Below are 23,700 nucleotides of genomic sequence, written 5' to 3'. Positions count from 1 at the left end.
CCCCCCCTTTTTTTTTTTCTTTCCAACAACCATTTCCTCTCTGTATTTTCAGCCAGATGATTTCTGAAAGGTACAACCAAAACCACAGTTTCATATTGAAATATAAAGACACTAAACTCAATTTTTTATGGCATCCAACAACTATCACTTTTCTCCAAGAAATCAGGAATCACTTCAAAACAGCAGCAGTTGGAATCTGTCAGTTTTTACCTTTACAAGCCACTTTTGTCACTGCATGACAATATTCTGGTCCTTCACAATGGTTTGAGGCTGTAGAGGGGCTACCCTAAAGTCTTCCTAGATGTCTGCAGACAAGGGTGCTGGAGAGACAGCTGGTAGAAGAGGGTTTCTGTCTGATGAAGCAGTTTGTAATAAACTGGAAAACCACTGGTCAAGCAGAGAAGCACCTCAGTGCAGAGGACTTACGAAGGCAGCAGTTCCCAGTGAAACACCATCGCCTTCTGCTTGGCCGGTGGATAACACTGAGGCAATGAATTCCTGCATCACTAGGAGATGATTTATTAGTCACAAAAGTTGTGTCATATTTTTATTGTCTTCACAGATAAATCAGACCAGCAAGACATCTGTAACCATACACACAAAATATTTATCAAAACAATTAACATTACAAATCTCCTTTTAAAATAATTTATTTCACCGATTTCTTTTAAATGGTACTGTCTTACAACATACATTATTCAACAAAGATGTGCTGAACAGACTCTAAAATAAGAAACACTTAAATTAAGCAATTATCTCCAATTAGAATTTCAATTTCACCCACATCCTGACTTGTAAACGTTTGCTGGAATACGCTTCTGTTGTAGGCTTGATTTTTGTGCTTACAAAAACAGCATCAAGTTTCTAGATGTTGAAAAGAAAAAGTTATTGTACGGTAAGTATGTGTTCCGTTCAACATACAAGGCAACCAAATGATTCTGTCATTAACGTTAGCATCATGTATATTTTAGTTCACTGCACTAACATTTAAACTAAAACTTCAAACCACATAATCTTTTAAGTGACTAACATTTAAAAGGCAAGCAGTAATATCCTGAAAGCTTACAAAGGACATCAGCACACAGCTAAGATGGGGCATCATTCGACGAAGGCTGTGGATGTGTGTATGGCTGCTTTTTTTTGTATGAAGCCCACCTGCAGACGGGGCAGCAGTGTCGCCCGCCCGCCAGCCACATCACGATGCAATTCTGGTGGAACACGTGGCCACACGGCAAGCCCATGAGCAGACAACCGTTTGCAAAATTTTCTAGACACACGACACATTCTGTACAGTGCAACATCTCGGAGGGCCAGGCTGACCAATCTGGCTCCATGTCACCTGCGGTGCTGTACGAGCCGTACGATCTGGCTTTCCGTTCATATGGCTCCTGATGACAATATTTATTGGCACACGAACAGGTCTCAGCACCGCACCGAGGATCTCCTTCACTGCGCCTGTGAAATGCGTTTAGCTCATCGTCCTCCAAGACTTCTTTTTCACTACTGAAGACCTCTTTGTTTTCACTGTCAGAGTCACTTTCACTGTCTTGAAAGGTTTCCAGCACTTCCTCATCAGAGTGGATGCCAAGGCATTTAAACCTCCACATCGGTAAGTTTTTTATATAATCAGTTGGTATCAGAGGATGAAGCCAGAGATCGGGGAAGGCCAACCGCTCCAAGAACAAATCCGGGTCTTCATCCCAATCCGAGTCAAAAGGAAAGTGTTGAAAAGAAGCAATAGGATGAAACAAGTAGCTGGTGTACCAGTCCCACAGGCTTGACAGCCACTCCAGATTATTAGCATTTACTTCATCGGTGTTGTTATTGCGTCTTCTCTTCTTCTCAAAGTAATCAATTAGTAAACCATGACCAAGGTACGTGCTGAGGAAGAGGGCTGGATGTGAAGAATAGAACATCCAATCGGCTCTTACCCAAGAAGCCAAAGTAGTTGTGTTAGAGTACCTGAAGAGTTTTAAACTGTACTCATAAAAGCTGTCTAAGTAGGGTAGTTGCAAAAAACCTAACACGGGTAGCCAGGAGATAATCAATAATGAATTATACGTCCCTAAAGTGCTTATAAGAACCACAAAACGCTTTATAGTAGCGCCTTGTGTAATAAACAGGTCCATCCAAGCCATCAGATTAACCAAAACTAAGCTTAAAACAAATAAATCATTAACTTCTGGTTGTAACGAGCGCAAAAAGGAATCCATGGCACGTAGTGATATAAATTCACCAGTGTTATTTCCATACCTGTAAATCCCCTCAGGAGTCCTAAGTATGTACGATGGTGTCTTGTAGATACCAATTTCTGCCATGTAACTTTTATTGTCCCAGTTTTCCACGTTCACAAAAATAAACTCTACTCTTCCAGTAAACTTTACACTTAGTGCAGAGAAGAAGGCCGGAGGCTGGTCGAGGTTGGCAAACAGGTATATTTTCACACGGTATTGGTCACTTTTGTTCCATTCTTCTTTTAAATGTTCGGAGTTGTAGATGGTTTTGATTCGAGAAGCAGCATGGGCTGTGATCCATTTGAAAATGTGCTCCACTTCGATTTTGCGCCCGCTGTATTCCTTGAGCATTACTTTTCCCTTGGAGGTACTGGTTTGTGGAACTGACATAATGAGGGTGGATTTCAGCCAACCCCTCCTCCTGCAGTATCTACAAAGAAAATGGCACGTTAGATTACAGAGTTTCACAACCCTGGAGCTGCAGTCCTTAAATTTCTGTTATGAGCCCAAAAATGAGAGCTGCTGAGCACCTGGGAATCTTTACATATAATAGTAGGAAATATGGGCACCCAATATTCTCTGGCAAAGCGTATTTATTCTTAAAATACATTTGTTATCTATCTTACAGAAATGTTGTAGAGAGGTATTCATAAAATGGGAAGAGGAATAGTGTTAATTTTCACGGGTCGTTATAGTAAACAAGGCCATACAGTCATTCATGCTTTGTAACTGCAAGCTGACTCTTCACTATAAAGCTTTAGTATCAGAAGCTATTTTTCCTTGCCCTTCTGGCCACAAAGATAATCACTACAGTGTAACTCAACGTCCCACAGCTTTCCCGAGCCTGCAGGTAACTTTCCCAGTGCTTCCTTCTGTCCCAGTTTTGCCAAGCAGCAGTGGGGCAAAGTTAATAAGACACTGGTCTGCTCACAGTTGCTTTAATAAAGTTGTTAAGGGCCCACTTCCTACGGGGGCCATTTCGAAAGGATGCAGACAGGCTCAGAGGTGTGGTGAGAGAGCTTGCCACAAAACCAGCCGAGGGGGAAGCAGACACATGCTGCTGGATGACTCGGGCTAAAAGAATACCCCCACTGTCTGGCAGGCAGAGCGCTGAGATGGGATGAACTCCCAATCCATACCTAAAAGAGGCGTCTCTTCAAGGCTGAAGCCTGAGTCATGGTCCAGACCCCAGTAACTACGAGACGAGTCTGATGACTCAGAAGATCCCTTGTCTCATGCATCTTTCCTACCAGCATCACTATGCCACCCAATTCATCTCGTCCTCCTTTTAGGAAATGTCTGGCAAGTTTCAACAATCAATACAATACCCAGCCAACAGGCATGCAAACTGTCCCTGAGAACCCTGCACATTGACATAGGGGCCATCAGCCTCATTCACTAGCCATCTTACCTACATCCTCTCTGGTTTTGGTCTATCAACATATATTTAGACAATTACAACTCCCCATCTCAGGAATCTGAATGTAACATTTTTAGAAGGAGCCATAAGATATTACCCTACTAATAAAGGTATCCTGACTACTGGAGCATGCAGTGTTATTCTGAATTTTGGCTGCAACCTGATGAAAACTATTCATGAGGGTTTAGTAAAAAAACCAGTTCTTGTACTAGGAAGAAATTAATTTAAAACATAATATTTGATCATAACATTGAGACTGGTTAGGAACTATGCAAAGAGAAACACTGCCAAATTTTCAAGAGGTTCAAATACCAGTGTTTTGATTATAAAAGACTATTTTGCATAAGCGCTGCAATGTCTAAGAATTTTCTCTTATGATTAACTTTGAGATTTCTGTAAACATGTAGGACTTAAGCTGTGCAAGAAACGTGCATATCCACACATGCCACTGGAATTCTAGACAAAGTCATGTGAAGCAAACGCTTCCAACAAGATGTTCAAAAAAATTATTTTTACAGCAGCACAGAATTATTAATAGCTGCTTTAGCGTTGCTCTTCTTCCTTGTTTGAAATCATACACAAACAACAGTGAATCTTGCATAGCACACTGTATGTTGTCAAAGGGTGTGTGCAAGTTTATATATAAACATATACACATTTCTCAGGGAACAGGATTTGTCAGTAATCCTGAGAAGTAGGCACTGTTTGCAAGGTTCATGCTAACCTGTGTTTCTCCTTTCCAGATGGCAATACAACAACTCTACAACCGATACAGTTCTCTTACATGGGCTGTATATACTTGGTTTTGTCCTAAGCAAGCACAGTTCTCGTCCCCGAATGCCTGGACTCTAAAGCCAAACTCTTCTATTCATTCTCTTCCATTGCTGTATTACACTCTACATAGTCTAATCATGTATTTCCCACACGATGCTTTAGGAAGCTGCAGATCTGTGTTTATGGTGCTGATAAATAATGTAATGAAGAATTCTGAACAGACTTTAGTAGAGATAAAAATCATGAATAAAGCTACCTTCCCTCACAGCTACTTTTACAACACAACTAGCCCTGCTGCCAGAACACAAGTGAGCCTTAAGATATTCTCGGGATTTAGATAATCCTTTAAGAATATACCTGGGGTCACTGGAACAGTTAAAAGTGCCAGTACGTATGCCAAATCTTGATACTTTCTTCACCATTTTCTCCCAGTGGACTTTACCCACCAGTGGGCTTCTGTCGTTTGCTATGACCTATTGCCAAAAGGAAATAATAATTTAGTATCACAGTAAGTTTGCTTGCTGAAGTAAAGAGCAAGTTTCAGGAAAACAGAGATCTAGTCATCCTTGACACTGTTTTCCCCTTCTCTTAGAACATAGAGTAAGTATATACAACCGGTAATCACACTAAATGTCTTTGGAGAATGAAGCTCTAAGACAGAGATAGAGTTCCTGTATAAAGATAAAAGTGCATCATCATTTTAAGTACCTGTTAAGATACTAAAATCAGTGGTAGTTAACAAAACCCTTGGGAAAATACCAAAACTATCATTAACCAGTTCATAGTAGGGGATAAAGGGTGCAGCAGGTTCCTCTTCTTCACAGTAAAAAAAGACCATTATTTTATTACAATTCTCCATGAAAAGTTACAACATACCAAAGAAATGTTGTCTCGCAGCAAGTAAAATGAGTTGGAACGTATGTACCTGGTACCAGATTAGACTGCCAACAACCATTTCTATGCGGTGGAAACTAGCGATTAAACTCCCAGATAATGCCTAAAAACCCTGACTCCTTCCAGCTTTGCCAGTGACTCACTCTGTAACTTTACGTGACTGCTCCACCAACTCCAATGTCCCATCTGCCATTTCAGAGTAATTCACTGTGATATATCCCAAGGTCTAATTTGTTCTAACCTAGTATATAAAGGTAGTACTTCAGGTTACCTAGACTTAAGCTTCTGCAGATACAGATGACAAAGAATAAGCACTCATCTTCTGACTTATAACTGTACAGGGAAGGAGGGGGGGGAAGAAAAAAAAAAAAAACCAACCCTGCCTGCCTGCAGTTGACAGATAATTTTGAATGACATGACTGATCATGCATTATTCCATGAACCATCACAGTTTCTATTTTAGAAGTGCCTCACATGCTTCTGCAAGCTTACTGGCAACCACTTAAAATATATTTTTTAATTAAGTTTTGAAACTTCCATTTGTCAGGTATTTGTTTACCTGCCATTAAACTTTTCCCAATCATTTTCTGACTTAATAACCTCAAATGTCAGCTTTCCTCTGGAAGTTTGGTTGTCACCATAATTAACAGTTCTCTACGTACAGGCTGAGACGCAGACTTGGAAAGCGCGTCTGGCCTTTGAGACTTGAAAAAAATTACCTGCTTTGTGGTAAGTAGCATCCTCTCAGGAACTTAATAGAATTCACTAAGCAGAACTTCTACATAGGGAAACAAAGCTAAACTACAGTTACAGATTACACTCGCATTCCACTGAGTCCAAAATGTTTAAATAAAACCAGAAGTGAACATCTAGGTAAGAATCCTTCAAGTTATTCTCAAAACAGACACATCACATAGAAAAGCCTTTTTGGTTAGCTAAACGTAACCTTCAAGCACCGAGACAACCAGCTGGTGAAATCTGCTGTATTATTGAGGCTTCTTTACATCACCCAATGTAACTGAAGCAATTACTTTGGATTTTTTAAACTTCTTCCTTTCATGTACTTCAACTAAAAGAGACCGCATTCCTAAAGACACCTTAATGCAAGTATATCCTCAGAGCTACTACGGCATGATAAATGCATCCAACATAGTAAGGAATCACTACATTTTATTAGTAAGCATAAAACATTTATTACTGGATTACTCTTTGGTACAACTACTGAGAGATCGGTTTCTTCCAAAATCCTGTGTGCATGTTCTGAAAAAGCCTAGCACAGTTGTTGAGAGTATGCTAACATTATGTGCAGGAGGACCAATCCTGCTCAGCTCTTTCTTTTGTCTGATATTACAATATTCACTTTAAGTGTCAAGAGCAGGAGATTTGTTGCAAATACAGTCACCAGTATGTTTCACTGTCATCTGGCTGTTAGTACTGGTGGATTTTTTTAATATCAGTTTAATCCCCTTCCTATGAAAAAGTCTTTCCTCTTGGAGAAAGTTATTTATGATGAAGAACAATGACAGAACTAGCAGACAGAGAGAACCCTACTGTGGTTTTGCACACTGAAGCTTTATAAAATTTCTTGGGCTCATGCTTTTTTATGTCATTAAGGCAAAAAAAAAAAAAAAAACCCAAACAAATAACATGCCCATTGCAGCTGCTCCTTGCAGGCAACACCCACTTACAACATTGGGAGTTCACCACACAAAGGCAAGGGTTTGTATTTTGGAAAGTAGTCGTCATCTTCTGTGGATGAGTGAATCTGAGAAAATACTGCAGGTTAAGCAGTCACCATGTAATACAGTTTAATTTAAAGATAACTTGCAAACACTTCTAACAGATTTTATTTAAGAAGTGTGAATGTTGATAAGCTAAGAAATTCAGCTTAACCACCTGTGACTGAGCAGACCAGGAATATGATTGTGGGAGAGGCCTGGAATTCTTCAAGTCCAAGGTGTTAAAGCTATTAGGATTTTATATTTCAAGCAAGGGGAAAAAAGTTGTTAAGTCTTGCACTTCTTCCTAGCAAGCACTTCCAAAAAGATCTTAGAAATAATTTGAGAATCTATGAGAAATGAAAAAAGGTCAAAAGGAAGAGCAGGAAAAGAAAGATATGCAAGAAATCAAAAAAGGGTAAGGAAAAAATGAGCAGTTCAAGTTAGACCATACAAAGAATATTACAAGCTGCACCAAAAGGTTTTTCAGTCATATGAGTAAGAGGAGAACAGGGAGAAAAGCAGCAGGATCACCACACAACAAAGGCAGGACAGAAATGTAATTCATGTAATTCATTTTTAAAATGAAATTAATGCTCTGGCTTAGTTTTCAGTGAGGAGGAGATAGCTGTCCATAGACAGGTTAGCGAGTTTATGGAAAGAGATTGTACCACCTGAAGATGGAAACAAAACTCAAATAACTTAACACACTTAAATCAGAGTAAGCAGGTAATCTCCATCTCAGAACTGTAATACAACAAGCACACAAAATCACAGATGAACCTGTGAAGATTTCTTATAAAACTGCTCTCAGACTAATTTACATTTTGACAGGAGAATAACAAGTTAGTAACTATATTTAAGAGCAAATGAAAAAATTAGCCCACCAGTTTGATCTCACCAGTATGCAAAACTGTAGAACAAATTTTAAAGGTGCAGAGATGGTTGAATTTTCCACCCCTTTCCAGCATGCTATTACTAAAGATGTATCATCCCAGATTAAGTTGAGAGTTAAAAATCCATCTTTCCTGGAGGAAAAGAACCAAGTTAAGAGAAAGGGAATGTAGTACCCTGTCTGTAGTTTGGTAGAGTATCATGTACTGTACCACACAGAAAAATGAGAACTGGAGATAAGCTTTTATAGTGAGTTAAAAAAAAAATAAAAGTTTTAAAGTGAGTAAGAAATTGGCTAAAGTGAGAAAACATCAAAACGCCAGAAAGGTGCTAACAGACTTCTTAAATTAGAGCTCAGCTGAGCATATATTCCTATTAATGTCCTTCCTGCAGAAACTTGCAGTCTCCCAAAGCCATTTGTAGATGACATAAAATTGGGAAGCGTGTCTACGTACGAAAGAGATTATAACGCCGTACAGGAAGAGCTGCACAAATCTTGTAATGCAGAGTGTCAGAAATGAAATTGAATTCAATAATGAACAGGACACTCTGGGAGTTCATCAGTTAGAAACAGCGATGGGAGGAAAAGCTTGGGTCTATTAGTTTGATCCAAAAGGAACTATGAGCCGTCAGTATTAACTGGCTGGGAAAAAAAGCAAAGCCCAGGATATACTATATCTGACAGAAGAAACTGGCTGATTGGCCTCACATACTGGGAGTAGTGGGGTAGACATCAGGAGTCAGTGAAACTAAAGGGCAATGTGAATTTAAGCACAATAGGAACAAATCAGCCATGAATACACTTAAGCCAGAAGTCAGATACACATTTCCAAGAACAGCCAATAGAGCATTACACTCAGACAACTTAAAATTTAAGAGACACAGCAAGATATTTTATAAACGCATATTCCACAGTCTAGCAGAGAGATGAACTTGCTCATCAAGAAGGTCCCTTTCATTTTATTTCATTTCATTTTAAAGAAATAAAGACAAAGCTCATAGGAGAATGTATCTTTTCATGAGGTCAGCTCGCACAGCTGGGAAACAAACACCACATTTAGAGGAGCACAAACCCTTCAAGCTTTTCTTATTATAAACTATGTTCACAATCTGTAAAATATAATATGTCAGAGCGACAAATAAGACAATGGAAGATAACTCAATCTATTAATCATCTTAATGGGCTAAGAGAATCCAATAGAATCAAAGTAACCCTGCCATTTAACAATCCCACATCATGAAACAGGACTGCTCCCTAATCTACCCCAAACCCAGGCCAGAAAACTGGCTCTGAATTACCATTTCTACATATGAATTACTGGCTTCTTTAGCGGAAGAAGATGCTGGAGGGAAGGCCAGGCCCTTACTGAGCATCCATCCACAGACTTCCTCTGAAGTCTCAGACACAAGTTTCTTTGTACTCCATCTGTGAATTTGGGAGGACCACACCATATCCCAAAAGGTCAGGAGATTCTCAACCAACGACTGTGAAATTCTGCAGGTAAATTATGCCACCAAGATGTGCCAAGTAAAAACGGAAAGACAGGGGTTTGGAAATCTCCTTTATTTCTGCATGTTCTGATTGAGTTTTCTTGTTCAGTTTCTATTAATACCTAAGAAGGTGGCTTCCAGATACCACAGAAAACAAAATGAAAATAGAATTCATCTAGGAACATATAATACTGACATTACTGAAGTCCTGATGATTTCAACAGGCATTTGAATATGTAGCTTTTGCATTGGAAGAGCTCTCCTGACTCTGAATTAGATAGAACTGTCCCAAAAGAGGCCAATCAAGAATGTAATTAATAGAATCATTTTGATCTATATGTTAAAATAGTCATAGTTACAGTAGAGAAGCAAACAGACTTTAAGAGCAAATACCCTGGAGACAGAAAGATATAAACACTTGGAAAAATAGGACAATGTCAGCAAGACACTGCCTCTCTTGCCTAATCCAAAACCTAAAGTGTCTCGGGTAGATGCATCAATATTGCAGTAACTACTTCATAACTGTCGTCGATGCAGTTGCTCCTTAATTTCTAGATATCATTAAGGATTTTTTTTAAAAATTATTTTATGAAACATACACTGAAAAATATACTAAGAAAACACTGCTGATGTTAAAGAGTTTGCTGTAGCAATGCAATATGAAAAGACAGACTCCTCTTCTGGTACCCCTGCAGTAGTGGAGCACGACATGACAGTAGCCTCACTTGAGCATTCTCCTATTTTCCGTGCATTTAAATCACATCTTGTTCAATCTCTTTTAGACAGGTATGTAGAGACTGCAAAACAAGTCACAGTAACAAGATTTGGTCTCAGTGAGTTCTGAACCTTGCTCACAACTTAAAATGTTCAAATATAACAAGGCATTAGAATGAGTCAGAGATGGACAAATGCAGAACAAACACTTCACAGTATTTCAATTCTCATTATTTTAACCAATTTTAGCTCCTTCAAATATTTTCTCTGTTTTCTCCTACAGTTAAGGCATACAGAGGAAAGAAACGTACTAAACATTTGATGCATAAGAAGAATTACAGCATGATGGAGGAAGGAGCTTACATATATCCTGATAGCGAAGATACTAAAATGGGATTCACTGGTATTTTTTTAATGGGGAATAATCCCTATAACGTACAGTGCACAAGTCCAAGTATGTTGTCTGGAATGAAAACAACACTCTTAACAAGTTGGGTCCACTCCAACAACTTGCAGCAACCTGGCTACTTTGCAGACCACAGCATACACAAGGATAACTTCACACAGAACCGGAACACCCTTGACAGACAGCTTTTCTGAAGAGGGTATTTAAAATCAGCCCTTAAATACTGGCTCTAACGGCCTCAGGAACGGAAAGTAACCTCGGTAACACTAAAGGGAAAAACATCATGATGAATTGTCTGCTTTGCACGTTCAACAACCCTTGTGCCTTGTTAGTTTGATTAAGAGTCATTCCATTTGTGTCTGATACACTGCACCAGAGATGGAAACAACACTAAAAAAAGAAATCAGAGCAGAAAGGCAGAATTGTGAGATCATCACAATACAGCAGAAGCTCTGAGCTAAGTGATGCACATGTGGTTTTTATATATATTTTTTTGTCATGGAGAAATATTCACGTTGGCAGCATCTCTCAGCCTTTATGGATTAGGAGTATGTGCCATGACAGGAAGAGAAAACTGTATCCAAATGAAAGTGCCAAGGGAAGCTCAGGCATTATCTAAGCTGGAATTTAGCCAGGATACCAGGTGTCAGGCACACCTGCTCATACCAAAAGCACACAATTTTGAATACACATGAATAGTCACAACTCGGTTTTACAGCTTAGTCACAAAGACAACAGCTCCAAGTGCTCATCAACTCCGGGCACTAGGGCACTGTGGCAGGCTTTAAACCACCAGGAAGAATAAAACCTGTTAAATACGAGACACCACTTCCTCCTACACACATGCACACATACTGGTAGCTCTCTCGGGAGCGGTCATCCTTGCCCAGCCTCAAAGTCAGACTCCACATGAAGGAGTACAGATATCTGAATCGGTAAAAACTGCGTGATTTTGCCAAAAGTGAAACTGATTTCTAACATTTAATGAACTCATTTAATTTAATTTGACTTATTTAATGAGGTTGTATATATGCGAAAATTGTCAGTCTGGTTCCACAGTTTCCAGTTTGAGGTATCTGGACCCCTGGAGGTCCACGAACTTCTCCACAGTGCCTGCAGAGGGTGAATGAGCAAAGAAAGCCTGATATTACTGTAAAGAGTCCATGCACTTACTGGAAGATTTTTAGTGATCCACAAAGATACAAAGGTTCAAAAACCCTGGTCTATTAATTAAGCTTCTTATGTGCTTTTATATAAACTTACTGAGACCAAAACTTACCGAGACAAATCTGGTTACCATGACCTGCTTTGAACCCTTTATAATCAACAGCTATGTTGCAAACTATCCACCCATAGATAAAACAGAAGGAAAAATATTTGGACAATTCTCATTTAGAAATACAATTAATTATAAATGGACCGGCGAGTTAATTATTAGAAGCATGGAAAAAAGCCCACTTGTTTCAGATAACATCAGTAAGTTTCTACATGACTGTCTGTACTTTTATTAATTCTGAGACATCTCATTCTCTGTTTATTATTCAGCATTGTGCTGATGAAACTGAATTTCTGCATAGTCGCTTTTTCCTAAGAACTCACAACTGGTTCGGAATCCATCCGTACAGATTATAGATGTCTGGAGATTTTTTGCTTTTCTTGTCTGAGAAAGAGACCGTGAGAAATAAGATCAAAACAGGCGAAGACAGAAGACTGCATCCATCATAGCATGCAAAAATCAACCACCTCAAAATTACGTGTAGTTTCTCAAGGGAGGTGGGGCGATCTATGTACCAATCTGAACAGCTCTGTCAGGTAAGTCAGAGGTTGAGAATAAATGAGCTTCTGTAATGAATTAACACGGATATGCAGGCAGTATGAGAACTATTACATTCTAGCTGATGGTACTCTGCACCCTTGACTGGATATGAAGACTCTCAAGAAGGATACTGAAAGTTAAAATCGGGTATCCTATAGTAAACAATCCTGAAGGGCTACTGGAAAAGGCACAAATACTGAACAATGTATTTTAAAAGAATTGAGAGTTTCTACTTAATTTCCTTATAGAGAGAACAACTGATCACCCGGCAAAATTAAAAAGGCAAATATGAAAATTACTCAATTCTACATGCAAAAGAAAGAACAAACCACCACCAAAATCCTGCAGGCACATCCTTTGCTCTGTGACTACACCAGTTGAACAAGAAGCCGAGGTGCAGAATGGACTGCAACATTTTAGATCTATAATAATGTCCTCTGCACCTCTTCCAGACATGATCAAAATGTTTGTCCTCCTGCCTCAATTCCAGGAAGAAAGTTCCCTTTACTTGACTCTACCACTATGTTACACAGAGACTTCTAAAACAAAAATATACATTCATTTAGATTTAACTTCATTCAAAGAGGATTTTTATCTGTAGATCATTTACTGTATGGTTTTAAAAAGTCATAATGACTATAATATTGTTGGATGTGACAGGCTTCTAGAGACTAACTGGAGAGCATGAGACATAGCAGAGTCTGGAAAAGCAAGAATGTTACATGTTACTCCTCTACCAAGAAGAAAAGCAGCTCTAGAAACTACCACTCATCCTCCTTGTCAGTCAAAGAAGTGCACAACAGCAGCTGGCAAGCAAGAAGAAAGGCATAAAAAGAAAGGTGATGAGATCATGAGCTAATAGGAGAAAGAACATGCTGCTGTCTGTGGCTCTACAGAAGCTCCACATCGGAGCAGAGGGCACCTGTGAACAGCTACACTGATAAACAAATCACCACTGAACCTGGATGCTTTGCATGTGGATTTCCAGAAAATAAAGAAACCAAGCCACAAAACACTGTTTCCTTATGTATGGACTTTGACTTTCAACGAATTAATCTTGCTAGATCTAAATGATAAATTCACATCTGAATTTGTGTCAAACATACCAAGAAATAGTAATTGCTTTCTCTTTTTCCTTTGATTCTCTGCAGAAAGTGAAGGCTATCACGTTACCAGCCTGTGCCACCCCAGAAATTTCATTTACATGTACTGGAAAATAAAAATCAACTTCAGAGTCCCCATTCTCCCAAACGTCATCATAAAGTCTTCAAAACCAACTCGACCAACAGCCACTGTGCCAGCTGAGCCAGAGCTGTTCCTGTTCCTCTCCCTCTACTGCTTTCCAGCAGCCCCCGCAGAACAGAGATTCAGGGTCAGGATCCCAAATTGGATCTGGAGACCCTTTCTGCTTCCCAGCCAGTAGCAACAACAGAGCAGGGGAACGGTCCTTGTCTGCGGTCACCAAACCCATCCATGAAGCATCCTCACTCTTGCCCTGTCCCCTACCTAAGCATGGAGCTAATTAATTCACTGTAAAGTTTCCACAGGGTGCCTAATGGTAAAGAAAAATGGAAAAGGGAGGGTAATCAAGAATTAGAACAGGGAAGCGATGATAAAAAACAGCTTTGGAGGGATGAGGTCTAAGAAAAGAGCATGGGAAAAACCTGTGAAAGGACACAAAGAATCCAGCACAGAGTTATCCCGACAGGAGTTATGGTAGGGAAGGGAGCAAATGAAAACTCACAGTGGTGAAAACTCAAAAGGCAAGACTGAAAAAAAGAAGTTTGACATGTCTAGTGGTTTTTATTGTGGAGAAACAGACAAACAGCGTTCAGCAAGTAAATTATTCAGTAAATTCCACTAATTTTTTTTTCCACAGCTATTGTGACCAACTGAATAGCTGTGCAAATATTCCCAGAATGATGACAACATTCATCACACTAGAGATATCAAAACACAGCCTATCTGATCTGCTATTATGAAGCTAGCTGAAAATATATTACGATTAAAATTCTGCAAGCAACAGACAACAGAGAACTACCATATTTTACTCTTTTGAGCTGCATGGGGCGGAGGGAAGGTTTTTCATAGCATATTCATGCTCGTATTTGTCAACTAGCTTGGAGATGTGTAAACTTCCTTTCAACACTCTCTCTCTGCTTGAAGAATGCCCTTCTGTATGATTTAAACCTGAAACATAGATTCAATAAACTGCAAATTCATCTTTCCCAAAACACAAATGCCATTTTGACTCTGAAGGTAATCGGTCCTCTCATTGTCTATTTTAGGATGAGATCTGATGTGGTGACAGTGCAGGTCTAATAACAGGAAGTCATTAAATCTTGATAATCTATTTAAATAGGAAACATGAAGTGAGGAGACCAGACAAACCAGGCAGGAGAGCTGTCAACTGAACAATTAATTGTCTGCTGGAGAATTTTGATTGCTTGATGTAGCTGTTAGCAGGGAACTTATGCCTTAAAAAACCCTCTTATCAATAGAGAAGTTGATGCAGAAAAGCATTTTTACATTTTAGTCTAGATTACTTATGTTCTCAAGAGTGATGATAAATTATTTCAGAATCCTATTTGCAAAAGCCTTTCTTTCTTTTCCTAAATGTGATCTTATTCTCATGCAGCCCTGGGGAAGCACACTATAAAATCGGTAGGCCCACAAGGTTTGGGGGAAGGATAAACTACCATAGTATGTTGTAGAAGCAGCCTGCTAGTCTGGGAAGTAGCACACTGAGATCTTGCCTTTGTGAAGAGGCAAAAGAGACTTTAAAAAGTGCTCTAAGCCCCTTAGATAAACAGAAACTTAAACTGGTTGGATCTGAGCCTGTAATGCAACCAAAAGGGAGAGCAACACCAGAAGCACCTCTCCTCTGCCAGCTGGGTGCATCTACACTTAACGCACCTACTTCACACATTACACAAGCTCTTACAATACAAGGGCCAAATACTTGCATAGTCTGTGTACTTAAATGTGTGCTGCTTTGCTTGTTTTCTGGTTCTAAAGTACCTGGTTTTCAAAAGGGTTTCTTTTCTTCTTGTCTCTATCGGAACTCCATCACTTCCAGCCTTTCTTGTTTTTCTGATCAGGTTTATTCCTTATGATCTCCCTGATGTACCTTATCTTTGTCACCATCTCTGTTATATGCTTTTACTGCTAGTTAACTACCCTCATAAACCCTCCTTTGAAACATATTTTGGATGTGATAAATAAATAAAAGATCAAATTTCTATACCTGTACCAGCCAGATCCCATCTTTTGTGTCTTCTACAAGCTCATAGAAGTGCATTTCACCACTAAAGTTTGTACTGGAAACCGATTCAGAGGCCTCTTCCTCCTTGAGAGCAGAATAAAGCTCTCCTTCCATGAGGTCTCCTGAAAAAGAGACAATTGGAGAAATTAAATTAAAACGCCACTCGAGAAAGATCACTTCATAAATTCTAGCAACAAGCTATATTTCGCATGGTGGCTCAAAGAACCTTTTCAGTACGAAGGTAGCTAAACTTTAAAGTTGCTATAATTCTACCTATAGTGACATGACTGTGAACAATTTGACTTCAGCTGTCAGACTACAGAAGGTATGAATGCTATGCTTCCGATTACACAGATGTACCACACATGCAACTGAACACACAAAAGAATAAATGAACATCTTCTAAGCCTCACTCTATGAAAATGATAATACTCTGTGGCTGAGAGCAATTTTAAATGATGTATCTTTGCATTCATTTCACAGGATAGCAATTTTGCAGCAACCAACTTTTTAACACTGGTAATTCAAGCAGACTTCCAAAATTTCAGTCAGTAACTTCGTACCAAAAAAAGGCGTTGACTGTCCCACTGCAAGTAAAAATCTCAGGTAGAATAATTTAGCTATTGGCTTCTGTTTGCACAGTTGCAAAAAGTTCCCATGAACTTCAATCCTATTGTGGTAAAGAGCTCACAGTAAAATCATCTGATAATGTTTCCTTTGTAATCCCATTTCCTTCTCATGCTCTGTTTCACAATCATTACAAATGCTGTTAATGACAACCAAGCATTCTAGTAACTAATCTATTAAGCTTGAAGAAATGAAGTCCTGTCTAAAAAGGCTATTTTCTTCAAAATACAAAAGTGTTACAGCTAAAACGCTTGAGGGGTTTCCAAAAGTATTCACAAAATTTAAAAAAAAAAAAAAACAAAAAAAAAAACGGAAAAATGCTGCAAAGCCTGTTGGTATGAGAAGTGTTTCCATGACATTTGAGGAAGTGGGTTAATACAGTTTGTTTGGAGTTAAACACTTCCCTGCAGCATTTGCAACCCAAACATCATGACATCATGGAAGTACCTGACAGCCAAGGAGTGAAAGTGATTGGAAACAAAAGTGAAATCGCCTAATGCTTTTTACTGTTGGAGCCGCAAAGCGAATAAACAACATAAATAAACAATGAACAATAAAAGCAAATTATATTTAAATGCCCAGCATTAATATAAATTATTTAAAACACTTTGCATTTTTTTTGAAAGGTTATGGTACTCACTATATTCATCCAAATCCTTCTCGTTTTCTGTCTGGACATTTGACCCCCTCGCTGCCTACCCCGATCACTGGGATTTCTCTCTCTCCTGGATCAGCTGCCCTTCGATCATTGATTTAAAAGCAGCTACTCACATTTTCCTGCTTGGCTGGCACTACAGCTATTACATCAGCCCCATCTCCTAGTCCTTGGGTCCAGCTCCCTCTGACTACTCCAGGCCAGCATCCTGACTTTCAAGACACTTCTGCCATTCCTTATATCTCCGCTGCTCTCCACCCTTCGCTATTCAGCAGCCCCCAAAAGTCCACCTCTTTCACCTGGTTTTCCCGACTTCTGAAACGCCTCCCTGCCTTTTTCCAAGGCATATTTTGTACGTAGGATCTACTTCTGCTCCTCTTCTATAAAACCACCGCATCCCTCAGCACCCATCCCTTCTGCTCCTCAGCTATAAAATCACTCCTTTCCTCACTGCCCATCTTGACAGCAATACCTATAACAAAATCAGCAAATGGGTAGGGAGAGGAATACATGGGAAAAAAGCTGGCCCCAGCTGTAAATAGTAACCCACTGCCTATATTTGGATTCTTCCCTCCTCGTTTTTCACGGCAGCCAACACTAGCTCTCATCTGTGCAACCACCACCTCGCCATCCTGACCCCAACCGCCCACAGCAACCCGGCGTAACTCATCGGCAAGAGCCATTTCTCGGTGACCCGTCTAACCAAGGCCTTCCCTCCACGCAGCCTATTTGGGCTTAAAACGCCGCCGAGATTTTTAACGTCACCATCCCCGAGCTTCCCCCGGCCTTCCTCCATTTAACTGCTCCGGCGTCTCGGTCCTTTGGTGGGGGAAACCGGTTGGCTGCCCACATTCCCCTTGCGAAGGCGCTGGGGGAGCGTGGGGGTCTCCAGCCCAAGGGCGGCAAGAGCACACGCGTGATCGTCTTCCCCATGCGGGGGTGGCTGGAGACCCCACCACCACCACCTCCCCTCCTCCCGGGTGGCAGGGGACCGCCCCACCTCCCCACGCGTGGGTCGCTGGGGGCCAAACCTCCCTCCCCACGCGTGGGTAACGGAGGGGAGCTGCGCGTACCTGACTTCTCCACCAGCTCCCGCACATCCTTCTTCTCGGGCAGCCCCGAGTGCCCCAGCCCCCGGCACTCCAGGATGGTCCGCAGCTTCCTGAAGCTCAGCGCCACCGGGTCCACCAGCTGCGTGGCGAGGAAGCCGCTCTCGTACCACGCCACGGCCTCGAACACCCTGGCCAGGACGAAGAGCGCCAGGAAGTAGAGCAGCAAACAGCAAAGCTTCACCCACATCTTCCCGCCGGGGGCTGCCCGCCGAGGGGCCGGGGAGAGCCGCGCCGGAGGCCGGGCTGCCGCGGGGCGGGGAGGGGAGGGGAAGAGAAAGAAGGGGGGGGGGGGGCTGTCAGCACCGCGGGGCCGCGGCCCCCCCGCCTTCCTCCCGCCGCTGTCCCCGCCCCGGCGGAGCCGCGGCCGCCGGCGGAGACATAACAAGTGACGTTCGCAGCCGGGGACGGCGGCGGCAGCGGGCGGGGCGGGGGGCGGGGGGGGGTGCCCGGCGCTGCCCCGCCGACCGGCACCGCCCCCCCCCCCCCCCCCCCTCGGTGATTCAGCACCTCGGCCCGACCCCGGGTCGCCGGGCCTGGATGGCATCAGCGTCCCTGCCGCCCGCATCGACCCAGCGGACACGCTTGCTGCAAAAATAAAATAAAATATAAATACCTCAGATAGCAATTATCGGCGCAATCCAAACCCCCCGACAGACGTTTTTCACGAGGAAAAAAATGTTTACACCGCCGGAATTGAGTCGCTGTGTTTGGACAGTTTTAAGACAGCTTAAGGGACACAGTTTATTTGGATTCGGGCAGCTGGGAGCTGTTGGGTGTAGGTATGATCCCCCATTTCCGCACGCCAGCCCCTCTCCCAGCCCTTCGCTGCCGCTAAAACAACAATAAATAAAGTGAAATCCATCCGCACCGGATTGAAAGTGGGATTCTGCAGTTTCGCGTTGGCACTCGAGCACCTGGAGCTGGCCGTGCCAAAGGCAACCGGCGAGCAGCACCCCGACAAAGGGTTAAATTGGGTCTGTTCTTCACACGGGCAGCATGTGGAGTGCAGCGTGGATCCTCGATTAAGTGGATCCACAAATAATCATCCGAGGCTATACAAGAAGTGTTAGGCTGTAAAGATACAATTTAGTCTGCTACAAAAAACATGCTAAAATCAAGCTTCGTCTTTGAGACGAAGGCTCTCTGCTGACGGAAATGCAACATTTCCTTTGTGTGTTTAGTTATTTTAAGAATCCATAATTTGCATGAAAATTGCCAACTCATACAGATGAGCGCAAAAATAGCACAGCTTAATTTTAAAAACACTGACAACCCCCCAGAGTGTACATGCTGAAGTAATTCTCTACTATTGAATTTAAAAAAACATATTAATATTGACCTGTAGAAAGCATTGAAATGGCCGTACTCCTCAGAGCCTTTAAAACACATTTACAGGGTTCCCAGCATGTTGATAAGATTTAAAAAGAAAAAAAACCAAAACAACCCAGGTTCAGCTCGTTTTGTCACACAGCCACCATGGCCTCTTCCAGAAGAAAAATCATGATGCTGTTTTATTCAGCAATGGGCTCATTTTTTTCTTGAAAGGGGAAGAGTGGAGGGATTGCAAAATTAGCTGCTCACAAACTAAGTGCTTACAAGCTGGTAAATGTCGTGCCTCACACTGGGAGGCAGTTAAAACTTTATTCTTCAGAATTTTTATGTGGTAAAGATTAGAGGTGGACTGCCAATCCTACCTCTGCTAGATGAAATACAAAGGGATTTCAGCAGTTCAGCTGGGTTTGCAGCAAGCCTTGGGTGGGAGGTCTGGTCACAGGAGGCCGGGTCAAAGTACTGCTCTCTCCTTCAAAGCCACTGCAGTTTGGTAAACTCCCGATCAGCAGAGCCAGGGCTCATCTCCCTAATGAGAGAGTGGCAAAGCATCAGTAAGATGAATCCTTTCCCCTTGGCAAAAACCAAGAGAGTAGCTTTGTTATTGCAGCTGGCAGAGCCAAGGGACTGTCAATGAAATGCACAATTACCACCACCTGTCCTGAGGGCCAGAGGCAGGCTCTCCTCGAGCCCTGAAAACACACCCCAGCAACACAGTTCTTTTTCAAAAGCTTTGTGAAAACCCATTTCTGCTGTCACACGTACAAGAAGTTGCCTGGTTTCTCTACCTTTTGTTTCAAGTGAGCAGCTCGAGCGTATGTAAAGTGATGGGTGGGAGGAAGAGATGGGAGTTAGGTGTTTGAAGAGGAACCTTGTCTATTTAACTTTAGTTAGAAAACATATTGTTGGGGTTTCTTTTTGTCTGTTTATATGTTTTTAATGAGCACTGCATACCCCCCTCCACCTGATCCCCATGTTTCTCCCCTGTAACTCATTCGGGGATGCCCTCGCTTCCTCCGGCAGGAAAGCACCTAGCAACAATTACGAGTCTACGCTCACAGCTAAACTATTTGCAACACCAACTGCTGGGGAGGCTGTCACCAGTATGTCATTTCCTAATGCTCATGGGCTGAGTTAAATCAATTTTTAACATTCCCCAGTGGTAACTGATGACGAGTCCCCTGCAGAGACGAAGCTAATCATCTGCCAAAACTCAAAACCCTGGAGTCCTTACAAGAAAGTAAAAATGATGTTTCAAACCACTACTTGGAACCCCCCAGAACAACCAAAAGCAAAGCAGCTACCAACACAGAAGCAACGAAATGGGACAGGGGCAGAGCTGCAAATGAAGAGCAGGGATGGGTATGATCAAGAACTGCAGCTGACCAAAGGCCTGGCAGAGAAAACCTAAACCGATTCGGTTCCTCTCCCAGGCTCTTTGGTCCTCTACTCCCTCCCTACCTTTACATTCCTGATTTACTAAGCTGACCCTACCAGGAAATGTTGTATTTTCTAGATACAGCTGTCATTTGTTGGTTTCCAGTTGCAACTCGGAATGTTTTTGACATATCACCTGCAAACAATTTTTCAGGGAGTTTTAATTATCTGGAAAATCTAAATATCTTAACAGTGAATTAAAATTCATTTGGGCTGAAGACAAAGATGAAACATGCTGACATTTTTAAAGACCCCAGGGTTAACTCCACATAATTAACAACATTAAACAGTCATCAGTCAGTCAGTCCTGTGCTCATAGAGCAAATATTACAACTGTGAAGAGAATGACGAATATAAATTCCACCTTTAAACAAAAACCCGAAGCAGGGAACTGCTTTTAAACAATTTTGGCAGCAAAAATATTTTACTATGATTTACGAGCGAATGAGACCAAATCCTGAGAACTGGGACAGCCATCTTTTCTTGTCAGACAGCCAAATCTCAAGTCTCTGCTGCCCGTTGATAAATGGGAAGGATTCCCTCTCCTCCAAGCAGTTGCTGACTGCACAACCTGGGAATACGAACAATAATCCACTTTCCAGACTCCTATGGGGAACATTAAGAAAAGTATTGTCATTTTGGAGTCAGTAAAACCAGGGATTGAAAATCTTAATTCAATTCCTTACAATGTTAAAATAGTATCATACCCTTTTTTTGGACAGTTTATATGTTGCCATATATCAAGATAAATTTCAGCGAACTAGTATTTAAACTACCTGAAACCCAGTTTTCCTAAGAGCCAGCCAACTCTGTAAATACAATTGTTAGGAGTTCACTAACCTCAGAGTCTCTTGATGTACTTCTTAAACAACATAGGTGCATCTCAACACATTTTTATGTGGGATATGAAACTATGACTTGTCATTGTCTGATATTAAATAAACTGACAAGCCTGTACGAGGGTCTCAAAGCAAGACAACAGCAGCCCAGACACTATTTTGTTGTACGTAGAGGCATTTTAAATCAGAAGATGCTTTCTACTGTCTGTAAGTGGCCAAAGGGAAGTAGATTTAATATATAGGTGTTATTCTGTAATACAATAGCCAATATTTGACACCTCAGACTGGCTGTTTGGGTGAGGTGATTCAAACAGTAATTCGGGTTGGAGAAGACCTCAGGAGGTTATGATGTCCAACCTCCTGCTCAGCACAGGGTCAGCTGCAACACCAGAGCTCCAGTGCTCAGGGCTTCATGCAGTCTACAATTTTATCTGATGGTCACCCCTTCCTCTCTTGTGGTAATTTTTCTTGCCTACAAACATGCAGTGGTCAACAGCACAGAAATGCGCATCAATCAAGGCCAAACCAATTTACAGGAGCAGGATACATAATTAAAGCTTAGCTTATTAAGACAGTTTTTTTCCTAGGCAGTTGGTATTTTATTTTTTTTAACAGTGAAAAATTATTTGATGGCCCCAGGAGAAGACAGGCTCTGTTTCATGACCAAACAAAAAAAAACAAACCTTGCTTGAATGTGCTGAGATGACCAAGGGGCCCATAGCTGTAGAGAACTTAACAAATTGCTCTGCTAATTTTGCTAAAATTGCTCTGCATTGTCACTGTACTAATGACCTAAGAAACAAGAAGATAAGTGCATGTCTTTAACCATCATCTACGATTACATAAAGTGAAAGAATACAAACAAAAGCAGCAGTTTGGGCCTATATCTGATGGAATGACAAGTCGGGTGTTAGGAGAGATTTCTTGATTTTCTTGTTCCATTCCAGCAGCGTGGGCACAGATGAAGCAATTGTCCCACACTCAGACCAAATGCTGGGTTTGCTGTCAACTTTGTCCAAGTTGACTAGGAACTTTGGTTCTGTTGCGTTACAGAAAACACAAGAGTTGTATCTGGCTTGTGCTGCTGTTTCCAAATACCAAAGTTGGAGTGTGTTACGCAAGTGGTATTTGAGATGAGACGTTTATTTTGAGCACATTTTTACAAGACGCTTGCCAGTCAGGTGCATGACTTCAGTCTGTAAGTCAACATAAAACTTAAGAGGAAGTTTACTAACCAAGTTAACAACCTAATGACAGGCTAAATATTCTGTTTCCGGCACGCCGGGCTTCTTAACCCAGCCCTGAGTCTGTTTAAAGGCGCTCTTCGGTACATACTTGTGAAATGCTTGGGGGAGCTGTGAGATGCGTTCCCCACAGCCTGACTGGAAGTGAACCCCCTTCTGCCCCTGGTGCCACACTACTGCACTAAGGCCCCCAGCCGCGCCTTCCCGCTGCCCCAGGGTTTTACCTCAGCGCTGACGCTACACCCACCCCCACCCACCCTAGCACAGGCTTCGGCCTGCCGCCTCCCAGCCAGACACCGGCCCAAAGGGTCGCGCAGCCCGGCCCTGAAAGCGAGAAGAAAGGGGCTGGCCCGGCCCTGTAGAGCCAGGACAGCCCGGGTAGCTGCCAACCCCGGCCCAGCCCAGCCCGGCCCCGCCGCCTCCCCGGGCACCCCCTATAGGCCTCCACGTCGCCATGGCAACAGCGGCCTCCCTCAGGCCCCCGCTCTTAGCTGCCTACCGCCCTGCCTGAGCCGCAACACCCACTCTCCCCACGCTGATCTCCCCACCGCCTGGCCCACAGGCCACCTAACTGAAAAGCCTAAAAGCCCAGCGCCGCCCGCGGCCTCTGACACTATCCCGACCGCGGGGCACCGGTAGAAATAACCCGCCCCCCTCACCACCCCCCGGTCTCGTCCCGCCGGCGGGCGGGGGCTGTCCGCCGCGCTGCCTGAGTAATAATCACTGCCCCTCCCTTCGTGGGTTGAGGATAGGTCCCCGACTAAGGTGTCTGTGGCGCTGCCTGTTCCGAGTTCCGTTGAGGTCCCTGCCTGCCCGTGGTGCTGCCTGTGC

At 42.3% G+C, this 23,700-nt stretch overlaps 1 protein-coding gene across 3 annotated transcripts in view; it reads right to left on the bottom strand.

Annotated features, from left to right (window-relative positions):
- LOC141942402 (charged multivesicular body protein 3) overlaps positions 1–18,307 on the bottom strand; it is a 38,913-nt gene extending 20,606 nt beyond the window's left edge. The window contains exons 1-4 of one of the 3 annotated variants that reach the window (XM_074865489.1): positions 17,982–18,303; positions 15,609–15,748; positions 4,786–4,901; positions 504–2,664 (exon numbers count right to left, since the gene is read on the bottom strand). In XM_074865489.1, the coding sequence (XP_074721590.1) occupies positions 1,086–2,664; positions 4,786–4,901; positions 15,609–15,748; positions 17,982–18,207 (2,061 nt within the window). In that variant the 5' untranslated portion in view covers positions 18,208–18,303 and the 3' untranslated portion in view covers positions 504–1,085. Of the gene's footprint in view, positions 1–503; positions 2,665–4,785; positions 4,902–15,608; positions 15,749–17,981 lie in introns of those variants that run through there. The other 2 variants (XM_074865493.1, XM_074865494.1) reach the window with 2 other exon arrangements.
- Positions 18,308–23,700: the final 5,393 nt, after the last annotated feature.

The sequence above is a fragment of the Strix uralensis genome, chromosome 4, assembly GCF_047716275.1.
Source record: "Strix uralensis isolate ZFMK-TIS-50842 chromosome 4, bStrUra1, whole genome shotgun sequence".
In the NCBI taxonomy this organism is placed as follows: domain Eukaryota; kingdom Metazoa; phylum Chordata; class Aves; order Strigiformes; family Strigidae; genus Strix; species Strix uralensis.
The sequence above is the reverse complement of the archived record's forward strand: the minus strand, read 5'-3'. Positions and strand labels throughout refer to the sequence as shown.